This window comes from Dasypus novemcinctus, chromosome 9 (assembly GCF_030445035.2).
Source record: "Dasypus novemcinctus isolate mDasNov1 chromosome 9, mDasNov1.1.hap2, whole genome shotgun sequence".
Taxonomy (NCBI): Eukaryota; Metazoa; Chordata; class Mammalia; order Cingulata; family Dasypodidae; genus Dasypus; species Dasypus novemcinctus.
In genome coordinates this window covers 9,446,182-9,466,363 of record NC_080681.1, presented here as the reverse complement: position 1 = coordinate 9,466,363, position 20,182 = coordinate 9,446,182, and the positions used below count along the sequence as shown (strand labels likewise).

The 20,182-nt window shown below is 37.4% G+C and overlaps 1 protein-coding gene across 4 annotated transcripts in view; it reads left to right on the top strand.

Moving 5' to 3' along the window:
• Positions 1-20,182, top strand: part of HIPK1 (homeodomain interacting protein kinase 1) — a 56,132-nt gene that overhangs the window by 30,032 nt on the left and 5,918 nt on the right. For all 4 annotated transcript variants that reach the window (XM_004462961.4, XM_004462963.4, XM_004462964.5 and 1 more), the window contains 12 exons: positions 3,028-3,147; positions 3,952-4,038; positions 4,665-4,849; positions 5,203-5,365; positions 6,559-6,784; positions 10,900-11,021; positions 11,937-12,071; positions 14,761-14,903; positions 15,309-15,491; positions 15,985-16,191; positions 17,661-17,902; positions 19,736-19,866. In XM_004462961.4, the coding sequence (XP_004463018.1) occupies positions 3,028-3,147; positions 3,952-4,038; positions 4,665-4,849; positions 5,203-5,365; positions 6,559-6,784; positions 10,900-11,021; positions 11,937-12,071; positions 14,761-14,903; positions 15,309-15,491; positions 15,985-16,191; positions 17,661-17,902; positions 19,736-19,866 (1,944 nt within the window). The remainder of the gene's footprint in view (positions 1-3,027; positions 3,148-3,951; positions 4,039-4,664; positions 4,850-5,202; positions 5,366-6,558; positions 6,785-10,899; positions 11,022-11,936; positions 12,072-14,760; positions 14,904-15,308; positions 15,492-15,984; positions 16,192-17,660; positions 17,903-19,735; positions 19,867-20,182) is intronic.

The following is a 20,182-nucleotide window of genomic DNA, read 5'->3' as shown; positions in this document are numbered from 1 at the left end:
AAGTGTAAGTGTCATTAAATGATTAAAAACCCACAGTTTTGGTTGAATTGAGCAATTGATTCTTACTCCATTTTGGATTTTAGATCTTTTTGAAAGTGTGATGAGAACTTGATCTTGTCAGAAAAAATGTACACACACAATGTTTTGTGTACAGTTTTAGGGAATTCATGGGCACCTGACTGAGAAACCTGAGCAGTTATAGACTAAGAGAACCATTCCTAGATCGACTGTTTTGTGGCCATCTCTTAACCTTAATAAGAAGGTTGTTATTTTAATTTTTCCTAGGAAGTGGAATCAAATACAATTAGATTTAGAAGCTAAGGTACAACTGGGACTTTCTCTCTAAAGAAATGACCTGATAGTTTAGAGGATTTTTTTGTGTTGTATAGGTGTGAAACTGAGTAGTAAGTGGAAGTAGTTTTTCTTGTGCTAAATTAATAGGATGCTCAGGCACTCGAGGATAGTTTATCTTGGTACACAAAGATTAGTTCAGCAGGATCCTTGTTCTTATAACTGAATTTTTTTCTAAGAAGCTTACTGAGATATAAATCACATACCATACAATTCACTCATTTAAAGTGTATGGTTAAATGATTTTTAGTATATTCACATAGTTGTGCAACCATTACCACAATCAATTTTAGAACATTTTCACCATCCAAAAAAGAAACCCTGTTCCCATTAGATAGATAATCCCATTCCATTCCCTGTCCCCCAACCCTTCCCTGCTTGACAATCCTGGCGACCACTAATTTACTTTTTCTCTATAGATTTGCTTGCTCTAAACATATCACTCATCACATACAATGTGCTGTGGTTTTTTGTGACTTGGCTTCTTATACTTAGCATAGCGTTTGTTGTAGCATGTATCAGAACTTCATTCCTTTTTATTGCCGAGTAATGTTCCATTTTATGGATTTATACATTCATCTGTTGATACATTTGTCTGCTTCCCACATGGGAAGTCCCGGGTTCAGTTCCTGGTGCCTCCTAAAAACAAAAAACAAAAAGCAAACAAAAAACCCACTCATGGTAGCCTATGTAGCTACATTTCCACGTTCAGTCTGGAGCCACAGTACCTCAAAACAAGCAAAAACAAAAACAAAAAAAACCAGAATAGTGGTTATCAGGGATGAAAGATGGGGGATATGGAGAGTTATTACTAAATGAGTATGAGTTTTGGTTTGGGATGATGAAAATAGTCTGGAAATAGCAAGTAGTGGCGAAAGTTACATGGTATTGTCATTGTACTTAATGTCAAAGAATTGTCCACTTAAAATGGATAAAATGATTTTTGTTATGTATATGTATCTTACTACAATTGGAAATTAATATATTTTTTTTTAAAAGGAAAAAATGAAGTGCTGACACATGTTATAACACAGATGTACCTTGGGGACATGTTGAGTGAAATAAACCGGACACAAAAGGACAATATTGTATGATTTCACTTATATGAAATACCTCAAATATGCAAATTTATAGAGACTGTAGAGTATAAGTTAGAGGTAGTGAATGAGGTAGAATGAGGATGAGGAGTTATGCTTAATGGATACAGAGTTTCTCTTTGGGGTGATGGAACAATTGGTAATGGTTGATGGTAATGATAGTACAATATTGTGAAAATAATTATCATCACTAGATTTTACATATGTAAGTGGTTAAAATGGGAAATTTTGTGTTGTTATGTAAGTTACCACATTAAAAGTTTAAGAGTAAATTAACATTAAAAATACTTTTATCCACATTTAATTTTTTTCCCCTATTTTGCTAATATAGTATTTTGGTTTTCAGTTATGTAACTCCCATAGATTTGGAATAATCTGCTCTTATCTAAAATTGTCTTATGGTGGCAGGCCATAGTTTGTTGACTTCTACTTTATAGTGTTAAGTTAAAATTGAGTATCCCAAAGATCTCTGTTTATGTGGTTCATAATTTTCAATATATACTGAATTGAAAATTCAGAATTTTGGGGGAAGGAGATTGAAAGTAAAATTTATTTACTTGCTTATAAGTTTCTTTGTCCTCTCCAATTCCATCTTAATCCATTTATATACAGGGGTGGAATGGTGAAAAATTGCCTCCTCTTTTTCTCTTCTGTGTGGGGAGAATTGCAGAAGCAAAAAGATCCATGAAGAAATTGAGGAATTTTTAAAATGCAAGAACACACAAGCAGAGATTTCCTTAACAATTAGAACAATGACATCATCACACATCATCTCTGGTCTGGAAATCTCTGCTGTACACTCATGAGGAGAGAGCAAAAAAAAGGCAAATGGCATCTTAAAATTATTATGAAAACAGATTTGACTTCTTAGACCTCCTGAAAGAGTCTTGGCCACCTCCAGGGGTCCTCAGACCATACTTTGAGAACTGCCACCCTAATACATACTAGGTGTTCAATAAATGTTGAATGAATGAACACAGTTCATGCCATCTAGTGGTGTTAGTACAGGGAATCTAGACAACATAAATTAAGTGCTAAATTTTATGTTATGTGAGATAAACTCTGTGGCAATTTAGAAAAGGGGTAATTGGCAAGGGCTTGAGTAGCCATGGAAGAAAGAAGCTTGAGAAAGAATTTTTCCCCTAGGCTTTCCACTTTGATATATATTATAAAACAAAACAAACAAACCCCCTTGAAAATCTGTGAAAAAGATTTTGTCCTAGAAATTTCCTTAATTTTATGAATTTTGTACCAAAAGTCTATTTTTAAAAAGTACAAGAGTATACTCATTTTAGCACCTCACTTTTTGCAAGGTGAAAGAACAACAACAAAGATGATGCTCAGAATTTTCAAAACTGGGTTTTCTTGTAAGTAACATACAGTAACAAGGAAGGTACTCAACTAAATATTTGGGAATTCTGTATGAGTTAACATACCTATGTATTTACAAATTTCTGTTGTATTGATGAGTTAATTTCTTTATGATACCATCCTCTTTTGGCTAGAGCTAGTAATGTTTTAATGTAGAAGTCTTTAATGATTTCCCTTTTCACTCCAAATTGATGTTTTGATGTTTCAGATTCGTTATATTTCTCAAACACAAGGCCTGCCAGCTGAATATCTTCTCAGTGCCGGGACAAAAACAACTAGGTTTTTCAACAGAGATCCTAATTTGGGGTACCCACTGTGGAGGCTTAAGGTCTGTCTTTCCCACCATGCTGCCCATTCCTGTACTTTCCCCCACACCTTTGAATTCAGAGTTTGGTTATTAAATTCTTGAGGTGGAGCAGGGCAAAGGAGAAGGCGAAATGTTTTGAGGAGAAAGTACTTTGAAAAGTTATTTCATGTACCCGTTTGGCCTTATCCTTCATTAAAAAAGAAAGCATTACATATCAGTTTAGTTGGCTAAGGTTATTTTGTGTATTTCAAATCAGCAACTGAGAAGAAGGGGTGTGGAGAGTAGTGTCCACCATTAGTGATGTGAAGAATGAGAACTAGAGTAATTTAGTAATGACTTTTTTTAGATAATTGTTGGTAAGCATGATAACATTTTTCTAACTGCCTGCACTTAAGCCTTATATATTCTCAAAATGATTATCTTCTTTTTACACTTGAGCCTGCTCCTTTAACTTGAGAAGTTTCTGAATAATTTGATTTTTCTGTGGCTCTCTGCCTTCTTAACCTATTGAGCAGTTAGCATTTGCAAATTCATTTAAAGGTAGCTTTAAGAGAAAAATGATACTGTCACTTCTTTCCTCTTGACATTCTTCAGGAATTGTGCTTCATCATTGCATTACATGTTTATTTATTTTATCACTTTTGAAAGGGTGGCCATATAGCAAGGTCACATCTTTCCACTGGAGGATTTTACAGTTGGAAATTACTGTCATGTTTGCTATCGTTGGCAAGGCGACGATGTTTGCCTCTTTGTTTTCTAGTTTCAATTTAGAATAAAATGTGAAAGTAACATGAAATATGAATTTTTTAAAATCATATTTTATAGACACCTGAAGAACATGAACTGGAAACTGGAATAAAATCAAAAGAAGCTCGGAAATACATTTTTAACTGTTTAGATGACATGGCTCAAGTAAGTATGGGAACTTGCAGAAATCCACACATTTATGTATCTTTCAGCAGATGTATTCTTTCCTCAGCTATACTAAAGACAATTTTAATGTAATCTTTCTATCATACATTCTGAGTTTTACAAAAAATTGCATTTCTGGCATATATTAAAAGAACTTTAAATCCTAACAAGGTACTTCTGAACTTACATATTTCTCCCTTGCTTTTGTAACTGATTTTGTTGCAAATCAGTATTTTGGAATATTATTTTACACAAGTTTCTTTCTTGTCTCTACTAAATACTTAAATATTTTATGAGCTAGATTTATTGAGTGCTTATCATTATGTTCCAAACTCTGTTAAAATTCTTTGTACATGTCATTTCATCTTTTCAATAATAAAAACTTTTTATGTTTATGTAATAATCACTTTTGCTTAATTTATTTGCTTCCAAATTTTGAATAAAAAGAACTTATTTGGCTTTATTCTAACAAATTTAGGTGAAAATTTTAATTATGCAGTATAAAAAGAGCTTTTTCCTGTGAATATGTTTATATTATAATAAAAAGACTTATAGTACATTAAATGTAGTGTCAGCATTAAAGTTTAAGTGATGAAGTGTAATATTTCTAAATTTTCCTTGGAAAGGTGAATATGTCTACTGACTTAGAGGGAACAGATATGTTGGCAGAGAAGGCAGATCGAAGAGAATACATTGATCTGTTAAAAAAAATGCTTACAATTGATGCAGATAAGAGAATTACTCCTCTGAAAACTCTCAACCATCAGTTTGTGACCATGACTCACCTTCTGGATTTTCCACATAGCAATCAGTGAGTACGGAATTGTTTGGGGCATTTTGTCATGATATGGTCCTCATTTGGGATACTCTGTTTCATTGCCATTATAGTTAAATGGAACTATCAAAGTGAGCAGCAAATTTAGTGCTTGTGTATTTGGCTCACTGGTGCTTTTCCTTCTCATTGAAAATTCTTGAGATTAAAAATTAGATATGCTTGTTCCATTTCTTTTTTTTCTCTTTCCATTTCTATGGTTATATAAAACTCTTGATTCATTTTATCTGAAAGTACTTGGAAAAAAACGTTGATCTGAGTTCATCTTAAGTTATTTGCTGTATGTTTAAACCTCAGCACTCTTGTTTCAGTGACTTTTCAATCTTTTTCAGCGTTAAGTCGTGTTTTCAGAACATGGAGATCTGCAAGCGGAGGGTTCACATGTATGATACAGTGAGTCAGATCAAGAGTCCCTTCACTACGCATGTCGCTCCGAATACAAGCACAAATCTAACCATGAGCTTCAGCAACCAGCTCAATACAGTGCATAATCAGGTATTCAGTAAACGATTTTGGAAATTCGCGCCTAAGTGGGATAGCATGAAGTAGTAAGAGTCTTGGGCAAGTAAAGAAACCAGTTTCTACTTTGATGGTCTTGTTACTTCTTAAGAATTACCTGCTTGACAGAAGTGTTAGAAGACAGGGTAGAGTGATAGATACTATCACAAGATCATTATTAATACTTGCCAGTCATATACTGACTGAAATTAAGTACAGAGGCCAAATCCATGCCCTTATAGACTTAGCACAGTCAAATAAATGGTACCTGACTGCTGTTAGGTATACTGACTTACTCATATGCTCTCATGTGTTGAAGGGTATTCCCAGGAATTAAGAGGTGGTTTTGCATTTGTTTGCTAATCACGGATATTTATATTTGAGTTTGTTTCTGAAAGTGTAAGCTTCCCAGTTTCTTATCTATATCTGCTTCTTAAATGAAGAGCCGTTAAGATTTATGTGAGAATCTCACATCCAGCAACGTTTTGCATCAAAAGAAGAGATTGGGGTTTATATGGTATATGGTACCAGCACTGTACCATATATATATATATATATATATATATTTTTTTTTTTTTTTTAAATTTATGCCATGGGGTCATCAACATTTGTTGAACTCTTTTATTTTTTATTTTATTTTAAATATTTATTTATTTTATTTAATTCCCCCCCTTCCCCCGGTTGTCTGTTCTCTGTGTCTATTTGCTGTGTCTTGTTTCTTTTGTCCGCTTCTGTTGTTGTCAGCAGCACGGGAAGTGTGGGCAGCGCCATTCCTGGGCAGGCTGCACTTTCTTTCACGCTGGGCGGCTCTCCTTACGGGGCGCACTCCTTGCGTGTGGGGCTCCCCTACGTGGGGGACACCCCAGCGTGGCACGGCACTGCTTGCGCGCATCAGCACTGCACATGGGCCAGCTCCACACGGGTCAAGGAGGCCCGGGGTTTGAACCACGGACCTCCCATGTGGTAGACGGACGCCCTAACCACTGGGCCACGTCCGTTTCCCAGACTGTACCATATTTTGTTCTTTGTTTGCTTATTTGGCCTATAATATCCATTAAACTTAGAGATTGGGAAATCTTAACTTCTTAAAAAGTTATTTCAAAGATAGCCAACATTACATTTTTAAACTTTCCCTGTGTATAATTATCTCTTTTTATACCAGTATCTAACTATAATCCTTTTGTTTTTAGGCCAGTGTTCTAGCTTCCAGTTCTACTGCAGCAGCTGCTACTCTTTCTCTGGCTAATTCAGATGTCTCACTGTTAAACTATCAGTCTGCTTTGTACCCATCGTCGGCAGCACCAGTTCCCGGAGTTGCTCAGCAGGGTGTTTCTTTGCAGCCTGGAACCACCCAGATTTGCACTCAGACAGATCCATTCCAACAAACATTTATAGTATGTCCACCTGCTTTTCAAAGTAAGTGGGAAACTGCTGAATTATATGGTATTATATCAGACCTAACTAATTTAGGCAAATTCTTCTTAGGTATCTAGTTGTTTAGTTCTTATATTTGACAAATTTAAACTCTGTTTCTGTTAATGAAGGTAACTGAAATTATGTGATATCACAAAATGGATTTTCCCCTTTTACAATGTTTATTTATCTAATTAAGATACATTCTAGGAGTTCAATTAATGTTTCCTTAATTGAACTTTCTGGTATCAGTTCTTTTGCCCATTGAGGCTTTGTACCAATGCCATATATTTTGTGTATGTATCTCTCAATATGCAGAATATATAATCCTGAAAAAATTGGTTGTGAACAGAATTGCTATATATTGAATGTTATTTCTCATATCATTCGATTATAACATAAAAGTTAATATTCCAAATAAAAGATAATTTTATTCTAAAATATAGAAATTTTATTGTAAAATGTAAAGGTCATTTTTTATTGAACTGAAAAATTTTATAAGCTTGAGGTGTTTGTGTGGGGAAGGCATTAGAAACATCTGCAGTTGTTACTTTTATATATGTATATGTAGGATGTTTTTGAAAAGTTATTATTTTTATTATTAGAGCTTATGAATTACATTGTTCCTGCAAATTCCTAACAACCGAAGAACAAAGTAGCTGAGGGAGGCTCTGTCTCCATGTGTTGCAATACAATTTTAAATTTTATATGCCCATTCCTCCTCATTTTCTCATTGTTTTCCTATAATTCAGTTTGCCCAGTTCCTTTTTTTTCCAGAAATATGGGAAATGTGTGTTTTTTGATCTGGTGAACCATTTAAAAGGTTAAATTATTTTAAGAAAATTTTCTGACTTACACACTTGATTTCCCCAATAAAAAGTCAATGTTAGTACCCTGTTGGAGGGAATTCAGGCTTCTCATAGCACTTTACATAGAAGCAGGTAGGATTTTTATCTTTTTACTTTGATTACTTATTGATTGTGACTTTTTTGTTTGTTTGGTTTCTGACAGAGTCGGAGCAAGCAGAAGGCAAAGAGGGGCTAGGGGAAACTGAGAGATTACCGGGAGGACAGGAGAGCGATAGCCATGTAAACCAGGGAGAGACTACAGGGAGAGCGGAGGAGCAGATTCGAAACCCGTAAATGCAAATTTAGCCTAACTTACCAAATTATTTTCTGCATATGCTTCATAATAGTAAATTCTGTACTTTGGGTTGTCATGTGTTGGATGATTTTCTACTGAATTTAGCATACTAGCTCCCACCTTTGCTAAAATGGGTTTCACTGGGAAATTTTTCAGATGTGGGACTCTGTGAAGTTTTTTCTTCTCAGATGATACTTAAGAGGTAGGGCAGAAGAATTTTTGGGTTCATTCAACAAAGCAAAATATAAACTGAAGAGGTAGAGGGCAACGTAGGATAACCTCTTTTGGTATAATTAGGTAAGTGTGTGCTTTAGAAATTGTTTTCCCAATTTGGAAGTCTAAATAACCTGAGGAGCTAGGTAGAGCAAAACTCAGAATTTCCAAATGAAAGGGAGTTTTGAATTTAAGATGATCATGATGATGATACCCGATATGTTTTACTATATGCCAGATGCTGTTCTAAGTGCTTTTACGTGTATTCATCCTTTCAACAAACCTAGGAGGTACCTAATCTCATTATCCCCATCCAGAGAAAAAATTGAGCATGATTCCGTCAACTGCCCCAAGTCTTGTAACTAGTTTGGTAAAACCACAATTTGAACCCAAACAGTGGGGTTCATAGCTTATACAATTTAAAGTATTATTCTGTTTTGCCTCTCAGTATTTAATATCAAATAACTATAAAGAGTTTTAATTGGTTTGCCAGCCACAGCCATATGTGGTTTCTCCCCAACAGTCCCTTATTCCAGGTTGACTACTTTTCTTTCACTATCTGCTATTTTATAAGAAGCCTATACTTAGAGTAGGATAGTCTATGATCAATTAGGCAGTTTTACTTTTCTTTCCATTACTTCCATGGTTCTTTATTTAATGAACTATATCCATACAAAGCACATATACATACCCCTCTAACTCTTGGTTCAGGGTAGGGGGAGAAGCTTTCAAAAGTGTTAGCTTTTTAAAATTCTTTATTTCCATTTGTGGCTCCCTGAAGGGAGCTAGTTTTAAGCTAGCTTGACTGTTGTAACTTACTTAGCCTAAATTACTATAACAATATGATATTTACTTAGAGTTACATTTGCAGGTCTATACTATAAATACTACTTTCCATACTATTCCAGTTGACCAAAATAGATGTATAATTTGTGCAGTGGTGACTATTTTTCTGTAATTTCATCCCTTTTTTACTTTATCACTGTGGGATCCATACATGGGAACATTATCTTTCGACAGTTTGCCTCTTCAGTTCCTACCAATTTCTAGAAGACTATTACAGTAATATTGTCTCGTAGTTGGCTATGTGTCCTGGGAATATAGATAAGAATTTTGATGTTGCTTAGTTTTCTTGTTACATAGATAAATCTAAGGAACATGGATGGCAATTTTTAAATCTTGATATCTGCATGTATTACATATATATAAATATATACATGTAGGCTCTTTTTGAGGTTACTTTTAGAGTATTTTAATTGAGATTTTAGTATTCCCTCTTATTTTGTACATTTCTGGATTACCTTTATGTCAATCTCTTAGCACAGTACAAGTAGAAATTACTGAAGTAGAAAATTGGAAGATTGAAAATAACAATATTAGGATTTATGGATTATCTTCATCTGATATCTGCATACTAATAGCAAGAGAGATTCAGTGGTGGTAGCTTAGAAAATGTCACCAAAGTAGTCTTTTCTAATTAAAATGGGTGGGAGTGGATGTGGCTCAAGCGGTTGAGTGCCCGCCTCCCACATGGGAGGTCCCGGGTTCAGTTCCGAGTGCCTCCTGAAACAAACAAACAAACAACAAGCAAAACAAACAAAGAAAACCCAGGAAGCCAATGTGGCTCAGTAGTTGAGCTCTGACTTCCCTCATATGAGGTCCCAGCTTCAATCCCCCATCCTCAGTACCTCAAAAAAAAAAAAAAGGTATATTCTTACTTAAAAAAAAAAAAACTGCTGACATTAGTGAATTGAGGGCATCATGCTCACTTCGTTTCTCTACACTGAAAGTTTTGATAGGTAGGTTTAGAAGAAAGCTTTCCATTCTCTTCCTAAATGTGTCAAAAGGGAGAACGTCTTGAGCTCCCTTTTTTCCCCAGGATAAGATATTGTAAGAAACATTTAGCTTTGTGCTTACTGCATAATGAATAAAAAGATGAATGAGACATGGGCACTGTTTTAAAGATAGTCACAGTAGAGTGAAACTGACGCCACAGGGCTTTCCTGAAAACATTTTGTTAAAAAGATTAATAAAATAGCAAAGAGTTCTTGATTTTCCTTGCTGTCCATTAGCTATAAAAGAGCCTGATAAGAAAACTGTCAATGATAAGAGCAGATTCCTAAAATAAGTAGAAGAAAGTGTGTCTGTATACTAAAATGTCTATATTTTAATATTTGTATTCTAAGCCTAATTTCTTCAGTAAATACTGATTTAAGATAAAATACATGACTAAATTTGGAACTGGGTCATATTTTTTGAGGAATGGGAAAAACATCCCCTTGAAACAGTCTAGGCAAAAGGGTAACTTAGATTATAAATTATTGAGCTTTTCATAATTTTCTTATCTAATTAACCAAAAGTTATATTCAAATATTTGCTTTTAATAGATTACAATTTTAAAAACTTGAGTTTTTTCCCCCCTTAGTAGATTAAAAGGCTACTAAGTGGAGGCTTTTTTTCTTGTTTTTTTTTTTGTCTGTACTGTTAATGTAAGGAGTAGTGTGTTTTAAAATTTTGTTGGATAAAGAATTAAAAATTTCCTTAAACCATTCCTCCTTGTATCAAACATCTTCCCATTAATCCAACCTGAAGTGAACCACGTCTCCCTCTTTTTAACTCCCAAGACTGTTATGAAACTCCTTTCTAGGACTAAAATCTGGGTAGTAAATTATTTGAACAGAAACTAAAAACAACAAAAAAACTAAAGAAATAGTATCTACAGATCAAGCAAAGAAGATTCACTGTGATGTTATTTTCAACAGCTGGACTACAAGCAACAACAAAACATTCTGGATTCTCTGTGAGGATGGATAATGCCGTGCCAATTGTACCCCAGGCGCCAGCTGCTCAGCCACTGCAGATTCAATCCGGAGTTCTGACACAGGTAAAAGCCAGTGCTATGTGGATACTTAGTATGGCTGAAGCACTACTGAGAATCAGATATTTTGTCCTAAAAAATGGTATTTGCTATGACTATAAAATCTTTCTTGGTTGTGATTCAGTGGACTTAAAATGAACATCTATATGGAATGATTTACTCATTCCTAACATTATTGCAACTTTGCCAGTGTCTCCTTTAGGCTTGGATGAATATCCAGACATTGAGAAATTGTCTTCTGAGTGAGTTTACTATCATTCTGAGGGATGAAGTTAATTTTTTTATTACCCTGAAGTTCTTGAAGGCATACTACATGTGACATTTTCATTCTAAAATATATGGTTCCTCCTTTGATCCCTTAAAGTCCCTTTTGCTTACTCTTTTCAGAAATCTATCATGGTTCATAGTCTGGATGCCTCTTCAGGTATTCCATTCCTTCATTCCTTGTCTTTAACCAGGCTGTAGAAAGCTTTAAAACTTTATGCTTACTGTGGAACATTCAACTAAGATGATAAGAAACTCATGAAGTATTTATATAAGCAGCAAATACATTTTTAAATTTTATAGGTAAATGTTTGTAGATCATGACACACAGGAATTCTGAAATCCAAAAAGCATGTTTTGTGAGTAGGAGGAATTCTTAATAGATGTCTTTGTTAACTGAATGTTATCGAACCAATCCCCTGAATCCAGTCCAGGAAAGGTTCCTATACTTTTTTTGCTTTAAGCCTTTGACATTTGACCTAGTTTGCGAATGCTGGATAGAGTTCGAAGGGAAGCTTGTATTTGGTGTGTAAATTTAGGTGATATGAAATTACTGTTTATTTTTTGGTAATAACTTGGGGGGGAATGAGAACCCTTCTGAATCCAGAGCACCTGCCTCCATGTTTGTTTCACTTACGTGCCTAATCTACGTTTCAGGGAAGCTGTACACCACTAATGGTAGCAACTCTCCACCCTCAAGTAGCCACCATCACACCGCAGTATGCGGTGCCCTTTACTCTGAGCTGCGCAGCCGGCCGCCCGGCGCTGGTTGAACAGACTGCCGCTGTACTGGTAATTCCCCTCACTTGATTGTGTTACTAACGGAGTTTTTTTGATTTCTTTCTTTTTTTTATTTTTTGTTTTCTCCTGTTTGTTTCTGTTCTGTTTTCTTCTGGTTTTCTCATTTTTTCAAAAAAAATTTTTAACTTAGATTTTGCAGAGGGCATGGAAGCATGTGCCATCTTGTGGCTGTGGTCTTGCTACATCTTTAATGTCTCATTGTTTTCCTTCCCAACATTTGCTGAAGCCCTGTTTGACTCTGATGTTCAGTGTGGCTCTGTAAAGAGCCAGATCTCTTGATTCTTCTTTGCCAGCCTAGTGTGATAAAAAGCTCTTGATGTAGCCTCAGAAGAGCTTCAACACTGTTATTTGTTTTTCTGCCCTGTCTTTTACCCTCTGGTAAAATGAAGGAAATGGCCTTTAGTTTGGCTCTGCTACAGGTACCCTGGATCACCAAAATCTGAACTCCTTGGCAAGTTAGCTTTCTTCTTTATTTTGCTCTTTTAAGCTTCTAAAACTTCTGTGCATGTGGAAATGCTTAAGATGCTCTTAATTTATTGCTTTATCAGTTGATTTTATCCTTCTGTCTGTGAAAACATGAAGGTAGCTCTTTTTGCCACTCATGATCAGTGGCAGCTTATATCATTCATTTAGAGATGATGTTCCCTTTAAAATGCTTTTAGAGGTGAGCTAATTTTTATGAGTTTTATGGAGAAATTAATTATTTTACAAATAGGTCTTTATATTAATACAAAGGTGAAAGTATAGCTGACAGATTTTATGCAAATAGAATATATTTTTATTTAGCCATGGGGAAAAAGTTATTGATTACAGAAGCAAATATAGTAGTATGGGGCTTAAAGATTGGAAAACATAAACAGAGCTTCAGGTACACGTTAGGATTTGTCACTGTAAGTTAATTTTTTAATGTGCTGTGGTGTATTTGGGAGAGTTAGAATTGCTTATTGTGAGAGTTAGAAATACTTATCCAGCATTTCATTATTTAGAAAGTTCAAAATTAGGTAAGCATTGAAAACCAGTTGATACTTTTAATTCTGATATTTGTACAGCTTTCAAAGTAGCTTTAAATTTGTCCTTTGTTTCTCAAGTACTCGTGTGAGTGAATACACTTCCAAACATACTTCAGTGGTTAGAATTTGTTCCATTTTCAGTTCAAAGTCTTTCCTACTTCGAAATTAATTATCTCATAAGCAAAAAAACACGAAGGCAAGGGAGTCAGATACATTTCCCAACTTCATTGATCCAAATCACTGGTTTTAACTTGCTCACCTGTAGTTTTGAGGTTGGGAATGGAGGTTGACACTTCTCTGCTGCTTCTCCTGAGTTTGCACTAGCCATTTGCTATAAGCTTTGCATATTTTTGTCCTTTCTCTGTCAAAACAGTTCGTCGCTTGGAACGCCAGATTTCTGCCTCACATTGGAATGTTATTTCTTGCTCTGTATTAAACTACATGCTTTGTCTTGTGCAGGTGTTGGCTTATGGAAAGACGCATGGTGTGATTTAACATACTTCTCTTATTTTTATTTATTTTTTAAAAATTTCTGCTTATGGTAGCAGATGTGTTTGCAGTTTCTCTGCTTTGAAGGCTTGTTTGGAACCAGTGTTTGTAACAAGTGGGTCTGTTACTTGCAGAAATATTTTTAAAACAGTGTTGTTTTGATGGTCTTGCAGTTTGAAATTCAAGAAACTGAACCATATGTACCCAAGCATTGTAGGTGATTGTACTGCAGAATTCAAGTTTAAAAAGGAAACTTCCAAATCTGTTCCCATTTTTTTCAGAAAATGCCAGAATTTCTGTAAGAGGTACAGAAAACATTTGTTGCTCAGTCTATTGCAAGTGACATGGCTTGTTAAAAGGTCTACCTTTTAACAATGATGTACTTTCTTGTAGCGATTAATTTTTATGTTGAAGTATTTTTCTAGAAATGATACTTAAAAAACAAATGCATTAAAAACAAAATATGATGCTTTTCTGCATCTATTTCTTAAATATTTTACTTATTGCCTTATTTTTCTATCACATGGCTATAAATGAAGTTAGCTTTCTGTTGTTGACATAAGCGTGTTTGTCAAAGAATTTTGACCTTCAATCATCCACATTGGGTTCCATTTTCCAAGTACTACCCTTTTAAAAAAGGGAACAGTGGAGTGGGTATAGTTCAGTGGTTGAGTGCAAGCTTCATATGTACAAGGTCCCAGATTCAATCCCGGGGGGGGGGGGGGTGGATTCTGCCCTTTGTTTTATGGGTTGAGTTGATCTAATATTTGACACTCAAATTTTAAAATTTTTATTTTTAATCTCAAGGGAGTCCTCTTAACTTTCTAGCGTTGTATTTCAGTATCTTTACAAAAATGATACTCCAGCATTTAACCAGAAACTACTTCTGAAATTTCAGACTCCTTTTTTCTACAGTACAATAGACACTCTTGCCACAGGGGATTTTCTTTTCTTTAATCCCCTGGTTGTCAGATTATGGGGGAGGTGGCCAAGAAAAAGCAGTGTGTTCTCTTTCTGTTTTGATAAGCTTTGTAACTTTGAGCCCTTCTGACCTTTCTTTATTAATCTCTGCAAGTTAACAATCTGCGAGCAACTTCTTTTAGATACAAATTTTCTTTCATTTAAAAAAAAAAACCAAAAATGAGTGAAGTCTGGGTCTTGTTGTGTGTGTTTCCTTACAGCAGGCTTGGCCTGGAGGAACCCAGCAAATTCTCCTGCCTTCAACTTGGCAACAGTTGCCTGGGGTAGCTCTACACAACTCTGTCCAGCCCACAGCAGTGATTCCAGAGGCCATGGGGAGTGGCCAGCAGCTAGCAGATTGGAGGCAAGTGCTCTATGTTCCTCCCCTGGGGAATTTGTAAGGGTAAGATCCCTTTGGGTAGGGGTACTTGATGATCTAGAGAGAATGGGAGGAAAATAAAGGAAAAGAGAGACCAATGTCTATTTGAAATCCCTGAAGAAAGTCATCCATGTCAGGCCAGGTGTTATTAAAAAAAATGTTTGAATACAGGAAAAGAGTAGGTTCTATGGTTTGTAATAGTTTATTGCAGATTTAAAGAAAGTCTTAAGCAATTAGGAACAACACCACAGTGAGAACCAAAAGCCTTATAATCCAGTTGCCCAACTTTAAAAAGAAAATGCAGCTTTATTTGGTTGTTTTCATTGCTCTTTGGTTCCATTTTGATCCTGATTGCCAGTGTTTGGTGTTGACTCCTCTCTGTTGACACAGGAATGCCCACTCTCATGGCAGCCAGTACAGCACCATCATGCAGCAGCCGTCCTTGCTGACTAACCATGTGACACTGGCCACTGCTCAGCCCCTGAATGTTGGCGTTGCCCATGTTGTCAGACAGCAACAATCCAGTTCCCTCCCTTCAAAGAAGAATAAGCAGTCTGCTCCAGTCTCTTCCAAGTAAGTCTCGACTAGAGCTGCTAGCTCAAACCATGCCACTTTAGGGGATCAGCGGCCTGGCATTTGGAGTGTTGTGGTGGGCACTTTTGGTATAAAGCAGCAGGAACCTGCCACATTATGAAGGAGGTGACCATTTCATCTGGGCATGCATACCAGCTGTGTCCTGGTTATGATCATCCTTTCTCTCTGTTGCTGTTTTGAATCCAGGACTTCTTTATAATAGTGTTTTCATTTTTCTGCCCACTTTACAGAATAAAATTTAACCCTAGGGTAAAGGGCATATAAAACATAAAATTTCTTTTGTATTTTGTGCTCTTGTGCCCTGAAACTCTGGCTAGAGTGGTTAGCGTATTTTTCATTGCCACTTTAATAGTTAATACACTTAGCTTATTGGTAAGGTAAAAAGGAATCAAAGAGCACATTGGAAAGAGCTCTGAGGAATTAATTTACAATTTGGGGAGCCAAGCACTTTCCTTATGATCATTTCCTCTAGGTCTTCTCTGGATGTTCTGCCTTCCCAAGTCTATTCTGTGGTTGGGAGCAGTCCCCTTCGCACCACGTCATCTTATAACTCCCTAGTCCCCGTCCAGGATCAGCACCAGCCGATCATCATTCCAGACACTCCCAGCCCTCCTGTGAGTGTCATCACTATTCGCAGTGACACCGATGAGGAAGAGGACAACAAATACAAGCCCAGTAGGTAAGACGGGTGAATGGCACCTGGCTCTGTGGCTCCTACACCTGGTCTTAGGCTGTTGGCTTCAGACAAGTGGCCTGGTTCTAGCTATGAAAAAGAGATCTTTTGGAAGTGTGGTCATGGATATAGGTGCCAAAACACTGACATTTCCATAACTGAACATTGTAAAACAGTTTTCTTTGCTCTTATAAATGTTCGTCAGTTACATGGGTCTTGTAGACACATTAGAGACCAGGTTTGTACATTATACTGCAGCAATGATCCCTGCCTTCAGGAAACTTTATATCCTGAAAACAGATACCCCAACAGAAATATAAATAACAGTTCATTGGAATGAAAAAGTAGATTATTTAAAACTGAGTTTCAGAATGCAGTAGTTTAATGTGAAAAGGCCTCTTTGGAAGAGGTCGAACTTCCGTAAGTCTCCCTTCTTTTCCCCCCACTGATACATGGTCTAAAATGCTTAAGGATTAAAATATTAGGTTATTTCCTCTTACCCCAGCCCCTTAGTCCAAGTCTTTGACTGGTAAGTTAAGTAAGAGAGAGTGGTAAGGTTAAGAATTGTCATAGACCACTCCTGTCTTACAGTGTGAGCATAGTCCGTTGTCTTGATTGTTCTGCATTGTATCCTTCCTTGTGCCATTGGTGTGAGGCATACAGAGGAGGGCTTTACCCTACTTTTACCTGAGGAGATAGAATTCATACATGATAGTAACTTAGGGGACTTTACAGGCTCGTCTGCAGATTTCAAGTTTAAATGAACTTGAAAGAGGACATTTAGAATGAAGTGGTCCAGAAGGACTATTTGAAAGACGGTAGGCTTGAAACTAAGTTTTGAAAGTGGCCATTGTACTGATTTTGGAAAGAGAGAAAGAGAAAACCTTTCAGTCAGGAAAAGTGGCCTAGTAATGGCAAAAAGTATGTATGAATATAACCAGCAGAATTGCTTTGACTAGAGTATATGATAAAAGAAGAAAAAAACTAAAGTTAGTAAGGTGAGAATCAGGTAGTGAAAGAACCTTAAAAAATGGTATGGTAAGAAATTTGATATAGCAAGGAACTATTTGTAGTCCAGCAGGGTGAGATTTAAAAAAAAAAAAGTGGTATTTTAAGAATGCTATTGAAATGACTGTGTTTGGGAAGGCTAAGAGGCAGCATGGACTGGTTGTTAGAGGCGTGAACTCGAGTCCTTGGTCTGAAGCCCATCTTCACCACCAGGTTCCTTAGCCTCCCTGGGCCTCAATTTCCTCATCTTCAGAATGGGGATAATAGCACCTACTTCACGGGATTGTTGTGAGGCTTCGGTCAGATATATGCTGAGTACAAGAAAGTGCATCATAAAAGGAAGCATTCAGAAATTTGCTGTTCTTAGAATTACTTCTGTCGTCATCATTGTTATTATGAGTGGACCAGAGTCCATCCAAGAAAGATTACTGAAAGGGCAGTTGAATTTTCATGTGCTTTTTCCTCAGCTCTGGCCTGAAGCCAAGGTCCAATGTCATCAGTTATGTCACTGTCAATGATTCTCCAGACTCTGACTCTTCCTTGAGCAGCCCGTATTCCACTGACACCCTGAACACTCTCCGAGGCAAGAGTGGGACCCTCCTGGAGGGGCCAGGCCGAGCTGTGGCCGATGGCTCTGGGGCCCGCACCATCATTGTGCCTCCACTGAAAACTCAGCTTGGTGACTGCACTGTAGCAACTCAGGCCTCAGGTGAGTGTGTCTTCACAGCTAGAGTTTAATTTTCCTTTGATATATATATGCTTAATATTGTGTTACAATCTCCAGAATACTTAGGCCAGTGGAACAGAACAGAAATCTGTTGTTCTCTGTAATATGAAATTAATTTTTATTATCAGTTTTTTTTCTACTTTTATTTTGTTTGGAGTAATATAAACTTGAGTTTGCAGTCCCAGAAACACATTCACACTTGATGGGAGAGGATAGGCAAGGCATATGTTGTGCGGCAGGGAGAATTAGCAGGCAGTTAGACTGGCTACCGGTGATTAGAATTTGACAGTCCAGAAGTAGGTAGACATTGGGATTATTAGAAATGACTGCAGACATTTTCTGGCAAACAATATGTCTTTGAGATATTTTCTCACCCTATGTGATAGCAGTGATGTTGTTGTTGGTTTTATTATCAACCTAACTACCTCCATTTTGCTCTGTTAGATGCTGGGCTTAGGCTCCCTGAGTTCAGTTATTGGATTAGTCGGGTATGCTGGCTGCAGTAGCAAACCTCAGGCTTCTGTGGCTTAACGTAAGAGAAGTTGACTTCTCACTCACATAACGTCCTAGGAAGTGTTCCTGGTTGGGAGGCCTGCAGCGATAAGGAGCAGAGCCTTGGCATCCTCATATCTAATTGAAAGGAGAAAGAAAGGTTGGAGGCACACACAGTTTTAACCCCTTTAGCTTGGAAATCATGAAAGAGAACAGCATGGCCCCATAGACGCAGGGGGGCCCAGGAAATGTAGTCCTTGTCGAGGCAGTTGCTTCTCACTGCCAACTGTATACCAAGGAAGGAAAATTTGTGGTATGAGCGTAGCCATCTGTGCTGTATTCGCATAATTAGTGTTTTACTATAAATTATGTAACTGTCATAGGGTGTTATGTCAACTCAGTTTGGTTCTTCTCGGAAGCAGACAGCATTGCAGATAAGGCAAAACTTGTGGATCCCAAGCTGCAGCAGAATTATCAGGAGCTCTGTTCATTGTTGGGTCCAGAGAACATAGGCTGCCCAACAGCTCACTGAATAAATGCCCCAGTTGTCCCTGTGGAACACAGAGGGAAGCAGAATTTCAAAAATTTTGTATCAAGCTGCTCTGCAGTTTCTTAGAATTTGGAAGCAGTAAGTGCCCAACAAGATACACTCTTGCTTTCCTTTACATTCTTTTTTTTTTTTTTTTGGTGGTACCAGGGCTGGGGAATGAGCCTGGTGCTTTGTATGTGGGAAGCCAGTGCTCAATCAGTGAGCCACATCAGCTCCCCTGAGTTGGTGTTTTCACTTGTTTTGCTTGTTGTTTGTTTGTTTTATACGAGACATGGGGGCAGAACCCAGGACCTCCTGTGTGGGAAGCAGGTGCTCAGCCGCTTGAGCCACGTCCGCTCCCTAAGCACTTTTGATACTTAAATGTCCTGAGAATTACCAATATCTTACTCAGCTTTCTATTGCCACATTTCTGTGCTTGCTTAATCTCTTCCTATGTAAAACTATAGGCTCCTTGGGGGTAGGAACTGTGTCTGTGCTGTGTTTGCATTTCCGGCAGTGCTTTGAACATAATAGGAGATTAGGTAGTATTTACTGAAGTGAAGCTTTTGAGGGATCCTTTATGGAGCTTTGAGTAACAAGGGAAAGAGGTGGATAATACAGTCTCTGTTATTCCAGTGTAAATGTAATTGAGGAAATAAGATACACATGAGACTTGAATTCTTGCAAAGCACATGCACATGTGGACTAATTAGTATGCTGCCATCTCAGGTTTAGCCCAGCGCTACTGAGTAGCTGTTCACTCCTGACTGACGAAAGCCCTGGCCCTTTTTTAGGTCTCCTGAGCAGCAAGACCAAGCCAGTGGCCTCAGTGAGTGGGCAGTCGGCCGGATGCTGTATCACCCCCACAGGGTATCGAGCACAGCGCGGGGGGACCAGTGCAGCACAGCCACTCAACCTGAGCCAGGTAAGCGCTGGGGGCCGCTGCCTTCTGCTCGGGCCCCCCCCTGTGGTTACTTTCTGGAGAATCCTGGTTCTGGATGGACTGCTAAATAAAGCCAAATGAAGCCCCTCTTTGTGTCAAACTATTTGGTTTTCTGTGACCTGCGTCATACTTGCATCGCTGTATCTCTTTGTTCCCAAGTATGCTTGGGATGTGCACTCCAGGTGTTCTGTCAGATCTCTCTAGTCTATCCTGGAAGGTTAGAGAAATGTCTGGAAGTTAGAAATGGCCCAGGATACTTGCAGTGCCTGGTTTTGCACCACCACATGCTTGCTACACT